The sequence below is a fragment of the Dreissena polymorpha genome, chromosome 1 (assembly GCF_020536995.1).
Source record: "Dreissena polymorpha isolate Duluth1 chromosome 1, UMN_Dpol_1.0, whole genome shotgun sequence".
NCBI lineage: Eukaryota > Metazoa > Mollusca > Bivalvia > Myida > Dreissenidae > Dreissena > Dreissena polymorpha.
This window is the reverse complement of record NC_068355.1, coordinates 174,215,606-174,238,043: the sequence shown is the minus strand read 5'-3', so window position 1 is coordinate 174,238,043 and position 22,438 is coordinate 174,215,606. Positions and strand designations below refer to the sequence as shown.

Genomic DNA, 22,438 nt, shown 5'->3' with positions numbered 1-22,438 from the left:
GTAATACGGTATTGGTTGAAAATTATACAGTTAGAAAATCATAAATATGTAAAGTGTATTTATAGCCACATGTGTGAGAATTTAATAAATAAACCAAAGCAGACCTTAGGCTTTCAATATGCATGGCTGAACCAATGTGTAGGTGATGAAAAGTGTTTTATATCATTTGTAAAGTCTAGATTGAATGATACATTTATCCAAAATTGGATGTCAGAACTTCATGATTCCTCAAGATCAATAAGTTACAGGCAGTTTTGTAAATTTGAATTGCAACCTTACTTTAACAAATTACAGCATAACTAAGTTTAGATCTGATCTTTGTTGATTAAGGGTTTCATCCCATAGATTAGAAATAGAATCAGGCAGATGGCACAAACCTGAAGCCATACCATTTCAAGACAGTAAATGTCAACATTTAGAATGCTCTTTATGTGATGATATTAGGAAATTGTATATAAATAAATATTACTGGAAAAGACCAAAAATGATCAAATTTATTGAAATAATGCAATCAGATAATATAAGTACCAACAAAAACTAAGTTATGTATGTACATAAAGCATTTAGTCAAAGAAACCTGTATAAATATTATTATGATTAATTGTAAATGATGCATTACCCAAACTCGACTTCTCGCTCACCAGTAGATTCGTGTTGTTTTGATGTTATCGTTTATAGCATTGATTGTTAAATAGATTCCAAATGTTGTAATCCAAAAATAGTGTGTCCTAGACCTTTTCATGTATTGATACTTTATTCAATAACTTATGGAAATCAATACTGATCACATGTCATGCCTTTATATGTTTCCATGTTTTGATAATGTATACTCATGGACGGTTTGTCTATTGTATATATTGAATAAACCATATTAAACATGATAAATAAACATCGAATGTTATGGTTGGTGCCACCTCTGCATCATCTGCAAACACGCTTATATTTTTTGTGTTCGTTTCACATAATATGGGAATGATGTCAAAAATTGTGTTTTCAATATTTACTTTTCTAAATGACATGATTTCTTCCCAATTTTTATTTAATTTGATTTTGAAATATTCCCCATGCGCCTCATTATTGTTAACGTCTGCCATTTGCGAAAGGAATTGCGAAAATACAGTATGAAAATCATTTGTAAAATACTCACCAATTGGCTAATAGCGTGTGGTATTGGCTGAAATAGCCATTGAAAATCGCTGACGCTATACAACTCGACTAGGCACAACGAAACAATCCGTATTATTAACATATTTTTAATAAAACTTTCGGCAATCTGTGCAATTTTTCAAGTTTTGGATCAAATACCAGGTCGGCGGGTGAAATGTAAATAACAAACTGGAAGTGACTTTTATTTTTATTTGTATTTGTCGAAATATAGGGTCGGGCGCTCCCGTTCAACAAACAATAAAAAAATGTTGGCCTTACGGGCTCATACTCCGACATATATCCAAAACGTTTACTTAATAAGGAAAAAAAAACGAGAGTCATTTTATATTCATATTGTATTCTCAAATGTACAAGGATAGGTTAACATTTCACGTAATATAATCTCACAAGCCATAAATTGTAACGTTGCTACAGGACAAGGAGACGTAAGCGCTACCATCATCTTTATTTTGTAAATAGACGAGTTACTTCCCTCTCCTCAAATAAAGGGACGCTAACACATATTTGAATTAATGAAATATGAGGTGCGCTCTGTAAAAATGGGGTAGAATGCATGCGCCTATAGTGTCGTCCCTGATTTGACTATGCAGTCAGCAAAGACTAATCAGGGACGAAACTTTCCGCTCTTATGATATTTTTCGTTTAAAGAAAGTCTCTTCTTAGCAAAAATCAAGTTTAAGGCGGAAAGTGTCGACCCTGATTAGCCTGTGCGGACTGCAGCTACTAATCAGGGACAACTCTGTACGCACTTGTATTCAACCCCCTTTTCACAGAGCGAGGCTCATATGTTTATTATTGTCCCTAGCAATGGCGGTTCATTTCGCTCGTATGAAAAATAGACCATTAATGCTAACCCGGTTAGCGTTACTTCAATATAACATTACGTGTCTTCTTTTTTCTCCCAAACAGTCCTATTCGAAAGTAAAAGCCCGTGCCGTCTACTTTCGCTACTAAGTCAGTAATAGAACCTATGGTGATGTTTTGTTATTCTGAATATTTAAATTATGAGATTGCATAGTTAAACCGATACATACATATGTGGGAGCAGATATGGGGAACAGATTCATAATTGGAAGTTGGAGCACAAGCTGAAATTCAACTATGAAAAGACATTCTAGGTGTTACTTACTAGGCAAATAATTGCATTGTTTTAGGATAATGTAAACGTTTGCCTTAATGGTATCGATTACCACTAATGGAAAACAAACAATTAGTTTCACAGACCAGGAAAGATTTCGAGACGATGCAATTAAAATACACTGAATGCACTGAAATGAGTATTTGTCTGGTTTAACCACGTCAAACCTGGGAATGTTTTTCATTGAGAAAAAACACTGATATATAGTAACATCAACCAACCAATATCATAAGATTTTACAATAATAAAATATTGTTATTGCCCATGTATATTGTTGCATTATGTATACTTTAACACTTAATATACAAGTAATATTAAATCGGATAAATAATAAGCATATCACAATACACTCAAACCGTAATGAAAATATTAGTCATCGCGTGAACTTCTGAGACTGTCGCCATTTTTACGATGACACAAACAAGACAACTAGTGCGTCCGATTAATAAATGGGTTATAGATGCCCATCTTCATACAAAAATTGATCACATGCCATATGCGATCAGCATAGCGCCATAGCAGCTTGCGTATCCGCCGAGTGTGCTCAGGAGCTACATGTACCTCGTCCGCTTATGAGAGCAAGAAACACTGCGTTACTTTATATCGGACAGCCTAATAATTAATTTTTAGTTTGCAACGCTCTTTTTTGTATTTTTGAAAAGTTGTCATAACAATTTACAAAGTTTTAAGACTATTTTCAATAATTTAAGATACTCCTACTGTTACTTCAAGAAAGGAACAACCATCAATGTTATAGTAAGCTTCATAATTTTACTACGTATTTTAGCGCTATGATGTGAATTATACGCACATTTTTCTTATTATCGATGAAAAGCATTAATTACATGATAATGACATGAATTAATAACTCGTGGGCTTTTTCCGCTTGTTTGAATATGTTAAAGTTATTTTTTAAATTAATAAAAAGCTATGAGAAATTGTCATTTTTCCAATCTGCGGTCACATCCCTTTAATTAGCATATACATTCAATAACAGAATAATCAGCGTGTACATAGCATATACCGGTAGTATCATATAATTTCATTTTTAACAGGGTTGTAAGAACAACAAAAATCAAGTGAACAAGTCGCCTTGTTAAAAACAGTATCAAGGCATACATATAATAAAACTGTTAAAATACTATAAACGATAATTGCTATTTCACAGAATTAGAAGTTTAAATCAAGCGGCTAAGGTCCCTGTCCTATTGATGAAAAATTGGTTTACATAAATGTGTTATACGCTCTGAATTTAACAGTGAAACGTTAATTTTTATGCAGAGTCACGGTGCACATGCTTATTTTATCTACCATTTTGAATGCGTAACAGTGAACGCAAATTAATGTTTAAGTACATCATGTATACATGTATAATACTGACAAGAATCAATTAAATCTTCTCAACAAAATAACAGAAATACAAGTTTAATTATATATCTGAACTACAAAGCATTTTACAAAACACAACTTTTAAACATAAAGTAAACAAATCAAATTAACTCATTATAGTGTATGAGCTGAAAAACACGTTACAACTTGACATGAACGCTAGGAAATTTTGTAGACTGTGATTTTGTCCGACATCCACGAGGTGACTACCAGCCGATCGTCAGTCTTCCGATGGCAGATGTTTAAAGGCTGAGCGATCCCATCTTTCTCAGTCAGAAGTATTCTTATCAACGACCCCGTCGGCGAGAGTTGGTGGATTGTGTTAGAGTCCCGACTGCATATGTACAGGTTGCCGTCGGGGTCATGCGTTACTCCCAAAGGTCCAACAAGAAGACTGTGTCTGTATTTCTCACACTGCGTTCCGGTTGTAGTCAGACAATTCACGGTGTACGTTCCCCAGTCCGACACGTAGAGCGTTTGGTTATGGAACGCAATAAACCACGGTGTATGAAAAGGAACGCCGCCCGCCGTCGTGATCTCGCGAGTTGGAGCGCCGTGCGCGTCTATCACAATGATCGACGTGGCCTCGCGTGACCAACACGTGACAAACAGAATATCATTATTGCACGCGACACCCCAGCAATTGTGCTCCAGAGTTATCGTTTCTTTATTCGACAGTTTTCGGTCTTGTATCTGAATGAACTGAAGCTGTTTCTTGTCCGGCATCGTGACCGCCGCTCTGCTGTCGTCTATCACTGCGATATCCCAGGGCAGGGAGGGTAGGCTTAGCATCGATACACATTTGAATTTCTTACTGAACAACTTCAACTTTTTGTTCGCGTTATCACATAGTAGCAATTTCCCGTTGTTCAAAAACTCGCAGGCAGTAATGCAACACCGCTCGCGATCAAAGGACCACCCGGACAGACGAACGGAAACTTCTTTCTCTTTCACCGCGGTCTTTTTCTCGTATGGTTTGTCACAATTACAAGGCATTGGAACCTTGCAGCGTTCAACTGTCGATTTAGATACTTTCCATAGCTCATCCAAACCTGCTAACCGTTCTATGAAGCCATTGGGTCCCTCGAAGATGAATTCAGTGTGGTTTGTCATTTTGTGGTTAGTTCGGATGATGATTTCGTCTTTATGCAGTTGATTCAGAGCCTCTTGGATAGTAAACACCATCGTACTACCATCAGAAAAGTCATTTCCTTTCAACGCGGTTAAATGGCTCTCAAGATTCCTGATTTCTCTCTCCAGATTTTCTATATTAGTTTGTATTTTGGCACTTTCGTTTGAAAATATCGTATCCATTTCAAGCAGAGCTTCTTTTTCCATTCTATCTACAATTGCAATAATACTATTCTTATACTTCATTAAAGATTTTATAAACGCTCTCTTCGATACGTTCAGTTTCTCGCGAAGCTCTTCGTTTTCCTCTTTAATCTTTATGAACCTGCGTTTCATGATTACCAGTTCCTCTGTGGCATCTGCACAGTATTTTTGCCGGAACTCAGACGGTATATCCGGGATAAACTTCACTTTCTCTCGGCAATGGACATTGTGGACCTCTATACACACAGAACAATATATTTCATTGTCTTTCATACATATATAGCAAGGGTCTTCCAAATGTTCCCGTCCGCAAACAGTCACTGGAGAATTTAAACTACGAGGGGCATTATCAACCTTAACACCGTTTTCCTCAAACGAAACATTAGGGTCAGACGAATCGCTAGTCTTGTTAAGCTCATTACCGACTATATCAGGATCGTTTATGGGATCAATATTGTCAATATCGAGTATATCAGGCAACGAACGCGAATACCTGTTACTGAGTTGTCTCTTGACGCCCAATAGTGTGCCCATATCGACATCTTTTCGCCTTAAGTATACATCAGCAGATACCCGATTCCTTGTCCTTACGGGTCTGTCGCTAATCGAATCAATAACCATATCCATGGTAACATATTCCTGTTGCTGAATGATTTCCTCGGGAGTAGAACAACTAATACCACTATCAGAGGCTACGGTAAGAGTTGAAATCTTCCTCTCGTGATTTATTTTCCCTCTATACTCTTCCAAACTCATTGTTCAGAAAGATTCAATAGCCTTTAAGTACTGGTTAAGTAATATGTCACCTCTATTTAAGCCTTTGTTTGCCTCATTTTCACACAAAATGTCAATATCCACCTGTAGGTCAATGTATACATTTACTATACTCCATTAAATGTTTATAGCACGCCGATTTCAACAACCGCAAAACAAACAACAAATGGGCACTTACTGAAGCAATCAGTTTAAATACTTCATGTATGAAGTGTACAGTCTGTTTAAGTAGAAATACACAGTATTATAACGCGAAAAAACTACTCTAAAGTTGTAAATACACAGAAAATCGACCTTTAGCTGTGCTGTAAAGAGACAGCGTACATCTTTTCTTCCTGAATGTCAATCCTCCGTAATCCATTTTCAAGATGATTCATACTATAGACAATATCATATTACCACATTCAAAGTGTCATCGTACAACTTATATAATTTTATATTAACGTTTTAGATGCCCATCTAAAGATTTTAACAACTGCAAGTTTTATGGTATTTTAAAACCAGTATTATGTTCTCAAACTGGTCTAGTTTAGATTTTTCAAGTAGATAAAATATGTATGACATGTGTCTTTTTTCGTAAATATAAAACATGTAGGAGCTTAAATGTATGTCCTATGTAATGAACGAAGTTAATATCGTTTAATTCGTTTAAAACCTTTAAAGCAAATTCTCGTTTTGTGTCACCGTCGCATTAAAGATTTTACTTTGTTTTGAGTTGAAATCAGTTCATTTTAAATCCGACAATATTTTATATTTCACATTGATCCACTCAGATCCTGGTATAACCATGTGAATAGTATATTGTTAGTGCACGTGTCGTTGTTTTCAGATGTCAAGGTCCAGCTTGTTCTGATCCTACAATAAATTCCTTATGATGCATCGTTATTAAATATTCCATTAACAAATCGTTTAGAATTTAGTTCACTTAATTGATCCTTGCATCACAGCGTTCACTGCCTAGCTAGCTTACACAATGCCAGTCACATGTCATACGTATATAATTATATATATATAAGTCATCGAAGCCGGTCCTTGGCTGTTATCGTTGCAAATGATAGGATCGTATGGCTCACCTAATTTTCATTCCAAATCATGGATGAATCATTCCTATGCTATCTCTTTAAAATCACAATTATTTCCTCAAGCACTCAGGCTGGTGTATCTATTAATGAATTTCACATAGTCGAACGTAAACATGGCTCTTTTCCACACTTTGAATTAGCTTAAATGTAAAGCAGATGTTGCATTTGGTGTTTTTGTGAAGAACGTGTTAAACAGTAGTACACGCTGCTCGTCTTGATCATTACTCATTTCAGGTTAACAAAGCTTTTTTCGCCAGTTTATGTAGGTATGTTAAGTAGTGCTATACTCGTATTGGGGTCATCGCTGTGACAAATATGCATGTGAAGTATTACAATTTGAAATATTGCTTCCTTGAGGTTATACCTACAATAGGAGTTGACAATGTGCGTACAAGTTTATTTGTATCTACCCCAATAGATGACCTCGAAACCAAATAACAACTGAAACAGGATATTGCGCATTGTTAAACTGTATGTGTATTGGAATTTGAATTATTTTTTATTATAATATATTTTATATATGTTTATTTTAAAACTATAATACTAATTTAACAATTTTTAAGAAATTGTTTTTCCAAGAAGAATGTTTCTATTAAAAATTATTCATTCAAAATCCACTATTTAACTCTATTGTACGAACGCACAATGTGGTAATATAGGAAGTTTAATAGCAAAAGCAAATCTCTTAACTATAAAATAGCTTTTCTAATGAAATATTTACAATAAAACACATAAAAACGCTGTACCACAGGTAATTAACCCGCGTTTCAACCGGACTATCTGTACAACAAATAAATAACACAGTGGGTCGGGCAGCTATCAACAACCTCCCATGAGTGATATCAACAACCTCCCATGAGCGATGTAAAAGTGTACACAGTCCCGAGAATGCCCTTTAAGGTCACAGTTGAACTAATTAATTGTTTATTGGTCCGTCGTATTTGATGTCGATATGAACACAGTGCAAATGAATTATAATTAAGGATGCATTCATCAAATGAAGCCCGCGATTTGCGTTTTCGATGACAGTGTATTAAAGCATTCCACTCTAATCCAGTGGTGTGTTTCCCGTATTTTGCGGTCACTGGGATTGAAAATTACATAAATGCGAAAATAAGAAATTATGAGTATTATGTTCTTAAAATTCCAAGTAGCTCCGTTTGCAGGCGTTTTTTAATGTGTGACCTCTTATACCAGACTCCCAGAATAACTATACGATAATTATATAATTATGTTCAGTTTTCATTATCATATCGCGAACACAGTACTAGTCATCGTGAATTAAATATTGCCACCAGATTAGTCTTCGGAGATTATATGTATATAAATATAGAGTATAGTTCATTTGTAAGTGTGTTAATTAACCGATTTATGCCTAGTGGACTCCCCCATCCTTCTAAATTTGATGAATGTATTTCCAAAAATAGGAATGTCTAGTATATTTATTTATATATTTAGAATATTTCTTACAGAAATTCCTTTTTAACGCAAACAGCGCAGACCCTAAGGAGACGCCGCATCATGTGACGTCTTATCTGGGTATACGCTGTTTGCCAATGCCTTTTTTGTAGACGCTAGGCATAAGTGTGTTAAGAGTATGGGAATGCATATATATCCAGGGCATTCAATTATGTACGTTGTACGTGTACCATCCCCTATAGTTAATGTTAGAATATTATGCGACATTTCTTTCAGATTAATAACGCATGAATGTAATAGGCGTCTATGTTGTCAAAATGTATTTGTTTCAAATATATAAAACTCTTCAGTCGTAATGCGATATGATGCAAGTAAAACGTTTTGTGTAGGTTTTATGAAACAGCTGCATTCACGTTTTTTAAGACTAAGCGGAAATACCATTGCACGATATACACAACGCTGAAAGCTATTCAAGTGGATATAAGAGTATTATACTTATAACGTACCCATGATTGCTCATATTAATATTGGGGTTTCTATGTTAGAGACATAAGTGGTTAATGACTTAACCTCCCACAACGGGTTTAATCAGCAACGAAAATAAATGCGAACACGTGTGCGAGTTATTTTTGTTTTAATTACTTATACGCAGACGTTGGAAATGTTACTATTGAACATTTTAATTAGTTGTCCCAGTTAGAGTGCTAGAATTAGCATTAGAAAACGCGGAAAGAATTGTAAGAAAAAAAGTAATGCCAAGTACTTTGGGTTTAAGTCCCTTAAATTTGTATTCTCTAGGGTGCACACGTGTGTATTACTGCTTCTTAAAAATGACAATTGGACTGCTAAATTACAATTGAACTATGTTGGAAGCAACACGATTGTCTTCGAGATATCCAAAGTTCACAAATGAATTAATATTCATATAAAATTATGTTTATACATGATATATCTTTATGTGCTATTTTACAACTGAACAACGTTGGAAGCCACACGATTGTCTTCGAGGTATCCAAAGTTCACAAATGAATTTACATTCGTATCTATTGATACACGATATATCTTAATGTGCTGTTTTTCGTTATAATGAAAGAGTTTGAGTTGGTTTTATACATGAAAAAAATTGTCTGTGTTGTCGTTAGTACAATTCGTGCTTTTAAAGGACAATAGAGAGATAAGATGAGTCAAGCTTCACTTGCTGTGACGATTCAACCCATTCCAAACGTTTACGTAGGGAAACGGAGAAATAGAAGATCGGAGAAACATAAAATAAATAACCTCCGACATTGAAAGTGGTTTTATAGTTGTAAATTATTTCAGGACACACAGAACCTGTTATTTTTAAGCTTTTTGTGTGTCAATAAAAAGTCTTTGATATGAACGCCGTCCCGTCAACTCGAAGAACGTTGCGATGTACTACACACCCATCAAAGAAATACGTATAATTTGAGCAAATCTGTAACGCAACCACTTGTCGCCTCTAGAGACTACACCGAGGTTATGATCTCCGGATCGGCGTTTCCGTGGGAAAGATTATCAATGGCATGTTAATAAATAAAAACGCTGTGTCTGACATGTATCTACTAACATCACTTAAGACATATCTGAAATGGCGGACGCAAAATAGGCGTTGATTTGAATTGGATTTGATATTATGTTGGATAATCTATGAGGATTGTGTTTGATGTAATTAATAGGAGTCACATCGTGTAACGAATATTGTATTATTTTGAATTAATAAATTGATTTAATTGATAAGGGTTTCAGCAATGTTGAAAATCCTGATCTTTTGATTTAGTATGGCGGGTATGCGGGATCGAGACGCCGTCAATCAGGGCCCGAATACTCAAAACTGTACGGCCCTGTTAAAGGGATCTTTTCACGCTTTGGTAAATTGACAAAATTGAAAAAAGTTGTTTCAGATTCGCAAATTTTCGTTTTAGTTATGATATTTGTGAAGAAACAGTAATACTGAACATTTACCATGCTCTAATATAGCCATTATATGCATCTTTTGACGATTATAAAACCTAAAAATTATAAAGCGTTGCGACGCGAAACGATTGAATAATTTGGAGAGTTCTGTTTTTGTCGTTAAATTTTGTATAACTACGAAGATTACTTATATAAGGTGTAAAATACGTCATGTATGTGTATTCGGCGGAATAGCTCAGTAGGCTAAAGCGTTTTTACTTCAGGACTCTGGCAGGACTCTAGGGGTCACTGGTTCGAAACCTGCTCCGGGCAATGTTCTTTTCCTTTTTTTAATTTTGTTCTTGATTTTTTACTGGAGCTTTTACGATCCAATGTTTACATTTATCAATATAAAGCATTTAATGAATAAGTTAAAAAATGCCAAAATCTGTGAAAAGGCCCCTTTAAGATAACAGTCTGTGAACTTCCGATCCAATTCAAATTAAATTAAAATCGTTATATAGTCAAACATATGCACATTTTTCGAGCATACAAATTTGTTTTCAATAAACAAAATTATTAAAGGGTTAACAATAACGTCACATAAATAATTTGATCCAAAAATTAAATAGCTGTAAGCTTAATCGGCCGTTAAAATAGGCCTGCACTGGGGGTTTCCCGTAAATAACTTCAAGTTGCATGGACCAATAGGCACTGGTGGTTTCCCGTAAATAACTTCAAGTTGCATGGACCAATAGGCACTGGTGGTTTCCCGTAAATAGCTTCAAGTTGCATGGACCAATAGGCACTGGTGGTTTCCCGTAAATAGCTTCAAGTTGCATGGACCAATAGGCACTGGTGTTTTTCCGTAAATAGCTTCAAGTTGCATGGGTCAATAGGCACTGGTGGTTTCCCGTAAATAGCTTCAAGTTGCATGGACCAAAAGGCACTGGTGGTTTCCCGTAAATAGCTTCAAGTTGCATGGACAAATTTTATAAAACTTTTTATACTTAGCAGATACTTACAATTTTTTTAAAGTTTCTGCTCCAAACCTGAGGTTTGATCGAGACATGATGTTGAAATTGAGTGTGTGTAGGTTGCTAACATGTTAACCTAGCTCGGAATTCTATTTGAGACCGGTTGGACGAAATTAAATGTCCATATTTCTAGAATTGGAAGAAGGTTTCCTCTCAATAATTTGAGTTTTAATGATATTGTGTTTGTTGGTAGCTAACATGTTCTCGCACTCCTCATTTTAATGTTGCATTGAGGACCAGTTGGATCAAAATCAAGGTCAATAATACGTAAAATAGAAAAACATTATGTTCTGCTCAATACCTCAATTTAAGATCGAGGTATTGTGCTGAAATGGTATGAGTATGTAGCTTACATGCTTACCTTAATTACGATTGCACAATTAATTATATGAATATCATACACGTTGAAACCATTAATTGTTTCGTGCCGTTGTCATGTTTCATGTTGTATAAAAATCGTCTTTTTTAATAAATGATGATTGTTTGTGTATTTGGCTATACGTCTATTGATTCTTACGATGCTCTTTGCAAATTTGCCACGATCTTAAATATAGGTTGAAGATATTCTATGAAACTCTATCTATATGGCAACACACGTATTGATCTTTTGGCCCATGACCAAAGATCTATTCACAATTAGAGCGTATAAAGATCTTTAACACTATATATATTCAATGTAACAATCTACTTAATCCCTAAATCATGAAAGTACAGCTGTTTGGGAATCGCGCATAAAGAAGTAACAGCATTTATGTGGTGTGTGACCTTTTTGTTTTTTCGCTATTTTTACATCGGTTAAATTTTATATTGTGCTCTCACCATATGGCCTTGACATTATAATGGCATTTCCCGCAGAATAATGAAATTTTAAAATCGTTTCCATTTGCGTGTGCAATTTATGTTGACATGCATCAATAAAGAAATTAAACATTAAAGAACATCACACAGATGTATTTTAACAAGAAATAAGTCTGAAAGTACTGTTCAAAATGCGTTTAGTAAAACCTGCATGGGTAAACCATAAAGATGGTAAGAACAAATTGCAACACAAATTCACCCACATTTCCTTGCGTTGCGAAATAATGCAATAACATTTACCCGCTTTTTCTCGATCATAAGAGTTACAAAATCAATTGAAATTAGGATGAGACCTTGTCATAACCCTTAACCTATTGACTTAGGGTAGAAGTATCACCTTTAAAGGGACCTTTTCACAGATTTTGACATGTATTGAAGTGTGTTATTGAATGCAATACCAATTACTTTGGAATGTGTACCATATTTTCCTGACATTTTATCATTAATGTGATTAGCGCAATGTCGGGTAATTCCGACAGTCGTCTAATTTCGACACTTTTCACAGTATTTATCAGACCAGTCTTAAATCATCATCATCCCGTATGATTTCGTTGTAAAATGTGACGTAGTTGGTGTTGTGACGTCACCAGATAACATCTCCCTATCAAACGTCTCGCTAATTGCATGTAAGTGAGTCATTTAAAATACGTACATTGTATTACTTAGAGAATTTTTATAGCGTTATGAGCTTCGCTTAGGGAGGTTACATAATTGTCAATTACGTCCCTTCAGGATTTCGCTGTATTTCTGGTATTTGTACAAGTTCTAGTATAAAATTTGTTTCACTTGACCTGTATTTGTGTTTGAATAGTGCAAATCGTTTCTTAAACTATGATTTGTGGGGTGTCGAAATTATCCTCCGATTTTATACGATGGTGGGTAATTCCGACACTCCAAATGGTTTCAAGCATTCCCAGCGCATATGGAAAGATAGATTCGTTGAATAGAATTACTCCTTAAATAATTGACGCAGCTTATTGAATATTATATTTAGCTTTCTCTATATCTTTTCAAGCAGATTGTATAAAATTAGAGCTATTTAAAGATTGTGAAGGCTATTGATTAATGAAAATGTATTTTTTTTACTTAATTATATCGTTAATTGGATCACCTGTGATCACCTCGGATGCTGCGCAACCACCGTAAACACCTGTCTGCGAGGGTCATTCACGCGTTTTAAATGTACATGTACAAAAGAAAATCATATACATGTGTACTACATGTAGATGTTATAAGTTATGCACACGTATGCACTTAAATTTGTACAGTACATAACGTCGGAAACGTAAATAAAGCGTTTAGATGATCAATACTATTAACTCTTAATGGCAATGCCAAATATATCGCGAGATATTTCAACTTAAGTTGAAATTCACAACGAAACTTTTAATGGAAATCAAATGATCACAATGTTGTACCCGCTACGAAATTTGTATCTACAAATAAATACACCCACGCCAATTTTCGCGCGCTTTTTATCAGGACAAAGAAATTCATTTATTTTATCTAGAAGTTGCTTACCGAAAATAGCTGTACCCGGCGCGTGCAAACCGTGTAAGATGATTTTCGCATGTTGTAATACAACTGTATTGTTTGGGGGCTTACACGTATTTCATCAAACCTTTAAATAGAATCATATGCCGAAATTCATTTGATACTTTCGAAAATTGCGAACGTTTATGTTTATGGCATTCTTGAGCACTCTTATCGTCTATATTTCCCTCAGATAATTTGCTTTAAAAACGGAAATCGGGCGTATATGGGATTATCGAGTAATGGATAATTAAAGAAGGGAGAAGTTGCATGTATTCGATAGATACAGTTGACACATATGTATCGGAGGCGTTTTATTGTCGCCAATATATTTTAAATACTTATCACATCCTTTCGACCAGCATGTACATTAAAATAGAATTTATTTATTTATTATCACTCTTAAATTAAAGGGATCAATTCAATACGTTTATGTTCAATTATATTTAGCGAACACGATGATCACCGCGGTAGTTATTATGGGTCCGCGGTGATTCGCGGTGTTAGTCTATGGCAAACGGCCCCCGCGACATTTAATCTGAACACCTATCGCGGGGTTCATATTGGTAAGCTAACAGTGAGATGAACATTGCGGCGAGTGGCGTTTGTTTAAGTACACGGTGTCTGTACTATATATTGAGTCAAGTGGGAGCACAATACGAACTCTAAATGCAATTTATTTATAATTCTCTGATTTGCAAATTACCACTAGTTTAGTATAATCCTATTTATTAAAGCTCCACTGCATGGAAAGCCTACGACTTATTAAAACACTCTCTCCTGATCGCTAGGCGGACATCACATCCACTAAACCACCACAACCTTGTTAACAATCGATTGGTCATTTTCGGCTCGAGTACTACTTACATATACCCCGGGTACGCTTAAGTATACTTACATGTACCCCGGGTACGGTAAATATACTAAAATCTACCCGGGAATTTTTACGCTAAATCGGTCGTCGTCGGCTATTTTTTTTAGATTAATTATGTTCATATTTATGTCAATTTTCTGTTAAATTGCCTCTATATTATCGGAACCCATACTCAAAAAGCATGTTGATGCAGTTTATAAAAACAAATAACAGAAGTTTGTTTCGTAATAACGGTAATCGGTAGCGCGTTTTACGACATCTGATTTAGGGCGGGAATAAAACTCGGGTACAGTCTAATTTCGACCGGGTACGTTTTAGTATATTTACCGTACCCGGGGTACATGTAAGTATACTTCAATGTACCCGGGGTAAATGTTAGCAGTACCCGAGCCGACAATGAACAATCGAGCCTAATTAACACTAGACATTAAAGAGATCGTGAAATTCTATTAATTGAGACATACAATGTAAATTACTGATTAAAACAGTTGTTGAAAATTAATACAAAGACAAGTGTCGAAATTAGCCGCTGACTGTCGAAATTAGCCGCTTACTGTCGAAATTACACTCCGCCGCATTTAGTTAAATCGCTTGAAGTTTTGAATTATGCCGGCAACGATAATAACGTTCGTGAGCAAATATCAACAAGTCAAAACGGTGTTTTTCATTTAGTTTGGGCACTTGGAGGGTAATTTCGACACATCAGGACTAAATCAAATTTTACTCTTAAGGTGTCGAAATTACCCGACTTTGCTCTATATGATTAATTATGCTTTGTTTTGTTTTAAAGACAATGTAAATTGTGCAAGTCATGATAAAACACTTGTTCGAATCTGTTTCTGTTATTCAATTACGCACTACCTCAACAAACAACAGTGACTATTTATTTTTTAAACAACACTCAAAAAGTCGTTTGCAATTAAAACAAAAAACAAACAAGTTAAGTATACCTTTAATTTCTCTTTTGCCACATATACAGGTAATAGTCGATAATTATTAACAATTATAAAGGGATAAACACTGTAATTGACTGCTTTAAACGACTCTTAAATCATGCTCGTATCTTATTTAAGCCCCTTATGTATACACAGCTGATTTGGAAATCCAGACACCACCGGGCCACTGTGCTAAAACTGCCCATTGGAAAAACCTGATATCTATAGTTTATACAAAATATTTTTTGTTAAAACTTTGGATGCTATTGAAGGTAGCGCACCTCTAATGATTTCCCGCGATCTCTTGGAAGGTTGAAGAGCCTACTATTAGGTGCCGTAGCCTAGTGGTTAAGGCGATAGACTAGAAATCTTTTGGGATATTCCCGCGCAGGTTCGAATCCTGCCGACGACGTATTCTTTTTTGCGACGCGTTTTATTTATTTTCTAACGTAATTTGATTTAATATGGCATATAAGCTATATTTATTGTTGAATATGTTGCAATTTTTATGCACATTCTTCAATTATTAAAATTAAAACAACGTTTTGGCAAAATTGGGTGATTTACTGTTGAAAATACGAACCATGCATGTTGCATTTTTATTTTTATTTCAAAAAGTAAACGATAAATCTGTCTAGTTCTTGGTATTTTTGCTGTATATAGTGTTTCTATAAAAACTAAGTTTAAAATATGACTTAAATGATACTATTTTGAATTTAATGACACTTTGTTTTTCACCGACCCAATTTTTACTTGGCTGAAATCGCTTACATTTCATGGCGCTCTTCCATAGATAAAAATTTGTAAAAAATAAATGTCTGTAAAAGAATACTTATTTCATCTTGTTTAAACTTTAAACACCTTTACAGCATCTGTACACACTAACTGCATGCCCATATTTGGAATTTGAATGAATTATGGAACTTTTATATACCCCAGGGGTGAAAATAAACTAGACAAAAGCCGAGCGTGGGGGTGGTTTTGAAAAAATCGGTATATTTTTTTAAAAAGCATGGAAAGCCTACCTACAAATTTGCATGTAGTTCAGTGAAATGATGCTGATTAAGAAAATAATTAATTAGATTATATTTGGATATGTGCCCATTAGAGGTGCGCTACCTTAAGCCTGTCAGACAGAGTGATTAAACCAAACTAGTGATTAAAAAATCTGACAATTTAAAAATCATTTGAAATTACCATACCATCTTAACTTTAAGTATTTGAATAAAACTACAATATGTACTTTAAAGTAAGTGTTGTACATACAGATTAGCTGTCTTTGTTATCTTAATGCCAAGGCATGTGTAATGTGAAAAAGTCTTTTAAAGCACAATTTGAAATTTCGTTATCATTTTCAGGAAAGCCTATTTTCTCAATAGACATCCATCCTGATGGTTCCAGGTTTGCAACAGGTGGACAAGGTATTAACTTTTAATATTTTCTAAAATATGAGTCGCGTTCTGAGAAAACTGGGCTTAATGCATGTGCATAAAGTGTCGTCCCAGATAAGTCTGTGCGGACTCACTGTATGTGCACGGATTGCCAAGTGCTTTAAGAATAAGATTTTTGGCTCCAAAGGTCAGCGGTTCAAGCCCTGTTGAGGATACCTTTTTTTTCTTTAATTTTATTCTTGTTTAATTTTTTGTGATCGCCTTTTGTCCGTCGTCCATCGGGCGTTGTCTGTTTTCTGTCATGCGTTGTCCGTTGTGCAACGTCAACATTTGCCTTGTTCATTCTCTAGAGGCCACAATTATTGTCCAATCTTCATGAAATTTGGTCAGAAGATTGGTTTCAATGATATCTTGGATGAGTTTGAAAATGGTTACGTTTGCTTGAAAAATATGGCTGCCAAGGGGCGGGGCATTTTTCCTTATATGGCTATAACATCTGGTTAACACTCTAGAGGCCACATTTATTGTCTGATCCTCATGAAACTTGGTCAGAAGATTCATCCCAATGATATCTTGGACAAGTTCGAAAATGATGTCGGTTGGTTGAAAACATGGCCACCTGGGGGCGGGGCATTTTTCCTTATATGGCTATAGTAAAACTTTGTTAGCACTCTAGAGGCCATATTTATTTTCAAATCTTCATGATAATTTGTCCCAATGATATCTTGGATGAGTTCAAAAATGGTAACCTTGGCTTGAAAAACATGGCTGCCAAGGAGAGGGGCATTTTTCCTTATATGGCTAATTATGGCTTTAGTAAAATCTTGTTAACTGTCTAGTTTGCTCAATCTTCATGAAATTTGGTCAGAACATTTGTTTCCTGTGTAGTAAAGTTTGGTTTTATTACGTCAATATTATGTGACATTAACTGTATTATGTATTTTTTCATAACACAGAATTTTCATAGTTAACATAACTGTTTTAGTCATCAACACTTATGATAAGCCTTTCAACTAAGAGATAACTGAAAGAAAGACAACAAGTACATGATTTTGCAGTATTTATGCAGTATTTACCTCCCTTGTTTAACCTGGTTCAGTAATCTATTTTTAGTTCTGCTCTGGAATTTTGGAAGATATTGATGATCATTGATAAATGCACTGTTCTGAGGGAAAATTGACTACTCTGCCATTGATTTCTTCTGAACTGTATGAAATAAGCTGTTTTGGCTGATTTAAACACCTCTTGATGCTTTCTTGAAAAGTTAACAGCTCTTGAAAAAGGTTGGATTTTGAAATAATTAAACTCTAAATTATTTTTAACACCCGCATCAAGACATTTTGGCATTATTTTCTAAATTATTCTTATTATTTAGATTATTTTTATTTGCCATTTTCTTAATTAGAAAGACTCTATTCTAGTTCAATAACTTTAGTAAATTTTTCTTATTTTTTAATTTGATTCACTGAAGTTCCCTAATCTCCATAAATATTGTTCTTCAGATTAAATAGTTTAGTTTGTAAACTAAATTTTTGAAGCACTTTCTAGACTAACAGTAACTTATATTTATATCAGTTTTTTTGACAGATTTTGAACTTCTGATTACATTTATTAAGGTATTTGCTGTAGGTTGTTCATTTTTTGAACGATTCTTAGATTCTTTAGACTTTGCTTGTACCTGTTCTTAATTTTCTGTCATTGTTCCTCATTTTCCGAGTTCTTGGAATAAAAATTAGTTATTTTGTTAAACCTGCCTTGGTTTTCACTTATAAATAAATTCTTTGGGTGTATTTAGGCATCCCTGACTGAACACCTTTAGTTAAATGAATTACAACCAGTCAGTATAGTCATCCTGACCGGAAATAAGAGTTTGTCAAATAAATATTTCCGCATTACATAAGTGCTCACAAAGTAACATAACTTGTAACCGTCCTGTGACAGGTTCGTTTGTGTAAGCGAAGGAGACCGCACTACCAAACCTGGATAGGGCAGTTGAGTTTGATAATGGTTTGGATCGGTAAAAAAACATGGCCGCCAGGGGGGGTCTTTTTCCTTATATTTATATAGTAAAAAAGCTTGTGAACACTCTAGATTTCACATGTTTTGCCTTATCATCATGAAATTTTGTCAAAACATTAGTTATGTGGATGTCTCGGACAGGTTTGAAAATGGTCATGATCAGTGAAAAAAACATGGCCGCCAGGGGCAGTTTTCTTTATATGTATATAGTGACAACATGTGAACAGTCTAGAAGACACTTTTTTTCCATATCTTCATGAAATTTGGACGTATCTTGGAAGAGTTAAACAAAAATTCAGGTCTGTTAAAAAATCCTGGCCGCCAAGAGGGCCATTTGTTGTTCATTCTTCATGATACTTGGTTAGAACATTTGTTCCATTGATATCTTGGGCTGCAAAGAACAGGTCATTTCTTTTTATCTCAGGTGATCAACTTTGGGCCTTTCAGGCCCTCTTGTTTACTAAATTGTTTATTTCTGCAAAATGGCATAATACTGTCTTGGCACAGTTGAACAGTCTTGAACAAATAGCAAACAAACATTGGAAAAAAGTAAATATCAAAGAAGTCCGTATAGGATCAGACCAATAATTATTGTACACGAACATTCAAAATTGCGTCTTTAATAAATATTCATTTGCTAAAATGGACAATGACAAACTGTTTGATAGGATTTGTATCGCCTATCCCTTGCTGATAGGATTTGTATCGCCTATCCCTTGCTGATAGGATTTGTATCGCCTATCCCTTGCTGATAGGATTTGTATCGCCTATCCCTTGCTGATAGGATTTGTATCGCCTATCCCTTGCTGATAGGATTTGTATCGCCTATCCCTTGCTGATAGGATTTGTATCACCTATCCCTTGCTGATAGGATTTGTATCGCCTATCCCTTGCTGATAGGATTTGTATCGCCTATCCCTTGCTGATAGGATTTGTATCGCCTATCCCTTGCTGATAGGATTTGTATCGCCTATCCCTTGCTGATAGGATTTGTATCGCCTATCCCTTGCTAGCTGACCAAGATTCCTCCCTTGTTAAAGGAATTAAGCCTACATTCAGAAAGGAAACACTCAAATATCGTGACAAAAGCTTAAAGCCTGTGAAAACAATTTTGGGAATGGGATAAATCATGGCATTTTGTCTAAAATCTGGAAATAAGCGTTGTTGTTCTGCTAACAAATGCTTCAAAATTGAGAACAAAAGTATTTAAATACGGTTCAACTTACATAGCTGGATGAGAACTAAAAGTTGAGATATAAAAAAAAACTTTTTTGGGGGGAATCCTTCAAATGGGAATTTTGTTATTCCATTGTGAAAAAAATATTTACTTCTTTTCCAAATGGGAATGTGGCCGATTACAGGCCCCAAATTAGAGTGAAAAAACCAACTGTTAACCCTTTGCATGCTGGGAAATTTGTTGTCTGCTAAAATGTTGTCTGCTAATTTTCTAAAATTAACATTTTCTTCGATTTTTTTCAAAGAATACTATCAGAATAGCAAACAGTTTGGATCCTGATGAGACGCCATGTTCTGTGGCGTCTCATCTGGATCCAAATTGTTTGCAAAGGCCTTCAAAATCCAGTTCCAGCGCTCAAAGGGTTAAAGCCTTGCTATAATAGTATTAACTTCTTGGTTGCTTTCCAATATTGTATTAAATCAAAACAAAGTATGCAAATGCATGACAATTCGATACAATAAAAAATTATGGCGTCATATAATGACGCGCTTTCTTTTACCATTGAAACAAGTGTAAATCAATAAAATAATCATACACAATTTTTACATGAAAGCTTCTATAAAATCCTAGCATTCCATGGGGTCTAATTTTTACACAGGGCATCAATTGATGCCCATGTAGATAATATTCAAAACAGTTGAAATTTGGTGAATTGCAATTTGCATTATGTAAAGCTTGCAGAATTGTTGAGTTAAGAGTATGTAAGTCTGTCAGCTTGTAGCATATAAAGCACGATTCGCAATTTTTAAAAATGCAATTTGATTTTCAATGGCATGCCTTGAGCCCCTATAAACCTGGTCAAAGCAGGTCAGGGGGGGGGGGGGGGGAAGATGTGCCTTAGAATGCATCTGCAAAAGTACCATAAACATTATTTGTCACAAGGTCTGGTAATGGCATAATTATTACTATCTATGTTAGATTGAAATTATTTGGGAGATTTTTCAGGACCTCATGCCTTTTTCAGAAGGTGGGCAGCGTTTATGGAGACTGCTCAACATCTCTCCCCTGGGTGTAAATATTTCATTTTTAGCTTGGCATTTTCGGAGAAAACCCAGGTATTGTCATAGCCAGCTAGTCATGTCGTCCGACGTCCACATTGTGCTAAAACCTCAACATTTTGTTAAGGTTTTGAACATTGGCTTTAAAATCAAATTGCTTCAGCCTACAACTTTGAAACTTCATATATGGATGCACCTTGATGATTTCTACATGCCACACCCATTTTTGGGTCATTAGGTCAAAGGTCAAGGTCACTGTGACCTTTAAAAAAAAAACAATTCCGACAAGCTTTCATTTATTCAAAACTGCACCCGTAGCCGAGCGTGGCACCCGTTATGCAGTGCTCTTGTTATAACAGCCCATGATTGTCTGGCTCCCTAATAGTCTGTAGTAGTTTGGTAACCTACATGTAACAGCTGTTAACTGCCTAACAGGTGACGATGCAGGAAAGATCATCATCTGGAACATGGCGCCTGTGCGTTCAGAGGAGGTGGAGAGGAATGAAAGCATTCCTAAGATCCTTTGTGAGATGGACAATCACCTTGGTAATGCATGGCAACATATATTTCAGGACACTGCTTTTACAAAGATAAATATGTTACATTTTTGTAATGATAGTTTTATGGAACATCCATAAGAGTTCATTTCTTCTCTAAATAATGATTCTGTTTTGTTTTTGTTTTTTTAGAGAACATCTTCATGGGCTTTGCTTGTGAAAGAAAATTCATTGGTTTATATCAGTTTTAAGTGAAAATATTATCATTTTAAATACAAAAAGTTTGAAATGATGTTATAACACTTGCGACTACCTGCATTTATACTATAGAAAAAAACACAGAAAAAACTGAGTCACAGTTACTCTTTACATATTAATTCTTGGAACCTTTTCATAATTTTTCTTTACAACAGTTTGTTCCCAGTTTCTGGGATATCATTTTCTTAGAAACAAAAAAGTATACAAAAAAAAGTTAAACTGGAATCAAATGTTATAAAGAAATCCCTGTTGTGTTACAGCATGTGTGAACTGTGTCCGGTGGTCTGGTAATGGACGCTACCTTGCCTCTGGTGGTGATGACAAGCTGGTGTTGATCTGGGAGATAAGCAGGTTAGTATTGAAGAGGGCTGGAGACATTTATTGTCTCTTGTATCGGCCAGGTCTTTTTGAAGATGTTTAACTTTAAAAAAAATTCCCTTTTGCTTGAATTTGATGTATTAAATGGAAAATGTTGCCAAATGCCAAAAATGATGAGCCCAAGTTCTTAAATTACCTTTTTCAATAGAAAATTTGAAAATTTACTCATAACAAGTTAACAGACCTATGATAACAATCCTGCAAG

The 22,438-nt window shown here is 35.1% G+C and overlaps 2 protein-coding genes across 3 annotated transcripts in view; one reads left to right on the top strand and one right to left on the bottom strand.

Moving 5' to 3' along the window:
• Window positions 1-1,484: 1,484 nt before the first annotated feature.
• On the bottom strand, window positions 1,485-7,083 carry LOC127862049 (uncharacterized). Its single transcript, XM_052400999.1, has one exon. The coding sequence runs from the start codon at window positions 5,783-5,785 to the stop codon at window positions 3,854-3,856; it is 1,932 nt and encodes a 643-aa protein (XP_052256959.1). The 5' UTR covers window positions 5,786-7,083; the 3' UTR covers window positions 1,485-3,853.
• A 4,994-nt stretch (window positions 7,084-12,077) lies between these two features.
• The window catches only part of LOC127861973 (protein HIRA-like), a 37,960-nt gene continuing 27,599 nt past the window's right edge, over window positions 12,078-22,438 (top strand). For both annotated transcript variants that reach the window (XR_008040384.1, XM_052400779.1), the window contains exons 1-4: window positions 12,078-12,284; window positions 16,814-16,876; window positions 21,536-21,646; window positions 22,116-22,206. Coding sequence is in view for 1 of the 2 variants with exons in the window: in XM_052400779.1 (XP_052256739.1) it covers window positions 12,245-12,284; window positions 16,814-16,876; window positions 21,536-21,646; window positions 22,116-22,206 (305 nt within the window). In the remaining variant the exon portion in view is untranslated. The remainder of the gene's footprint in view (window positions 12,285-16,813; window positions 16,877-21,535; window positions 21,647-22,115; window positions 22,207-22,438) is intronic.

Bases quoted from the DNA above. Each gene is read 5' to 3' on its own strand.
- LOC127862049 (XM_052400999.1), bottom strand. From the start codon at position 5,785: ATGAGTTTGGAAGAGTATAGAGGGAAAATAAATCACGAGAGGAAGATT.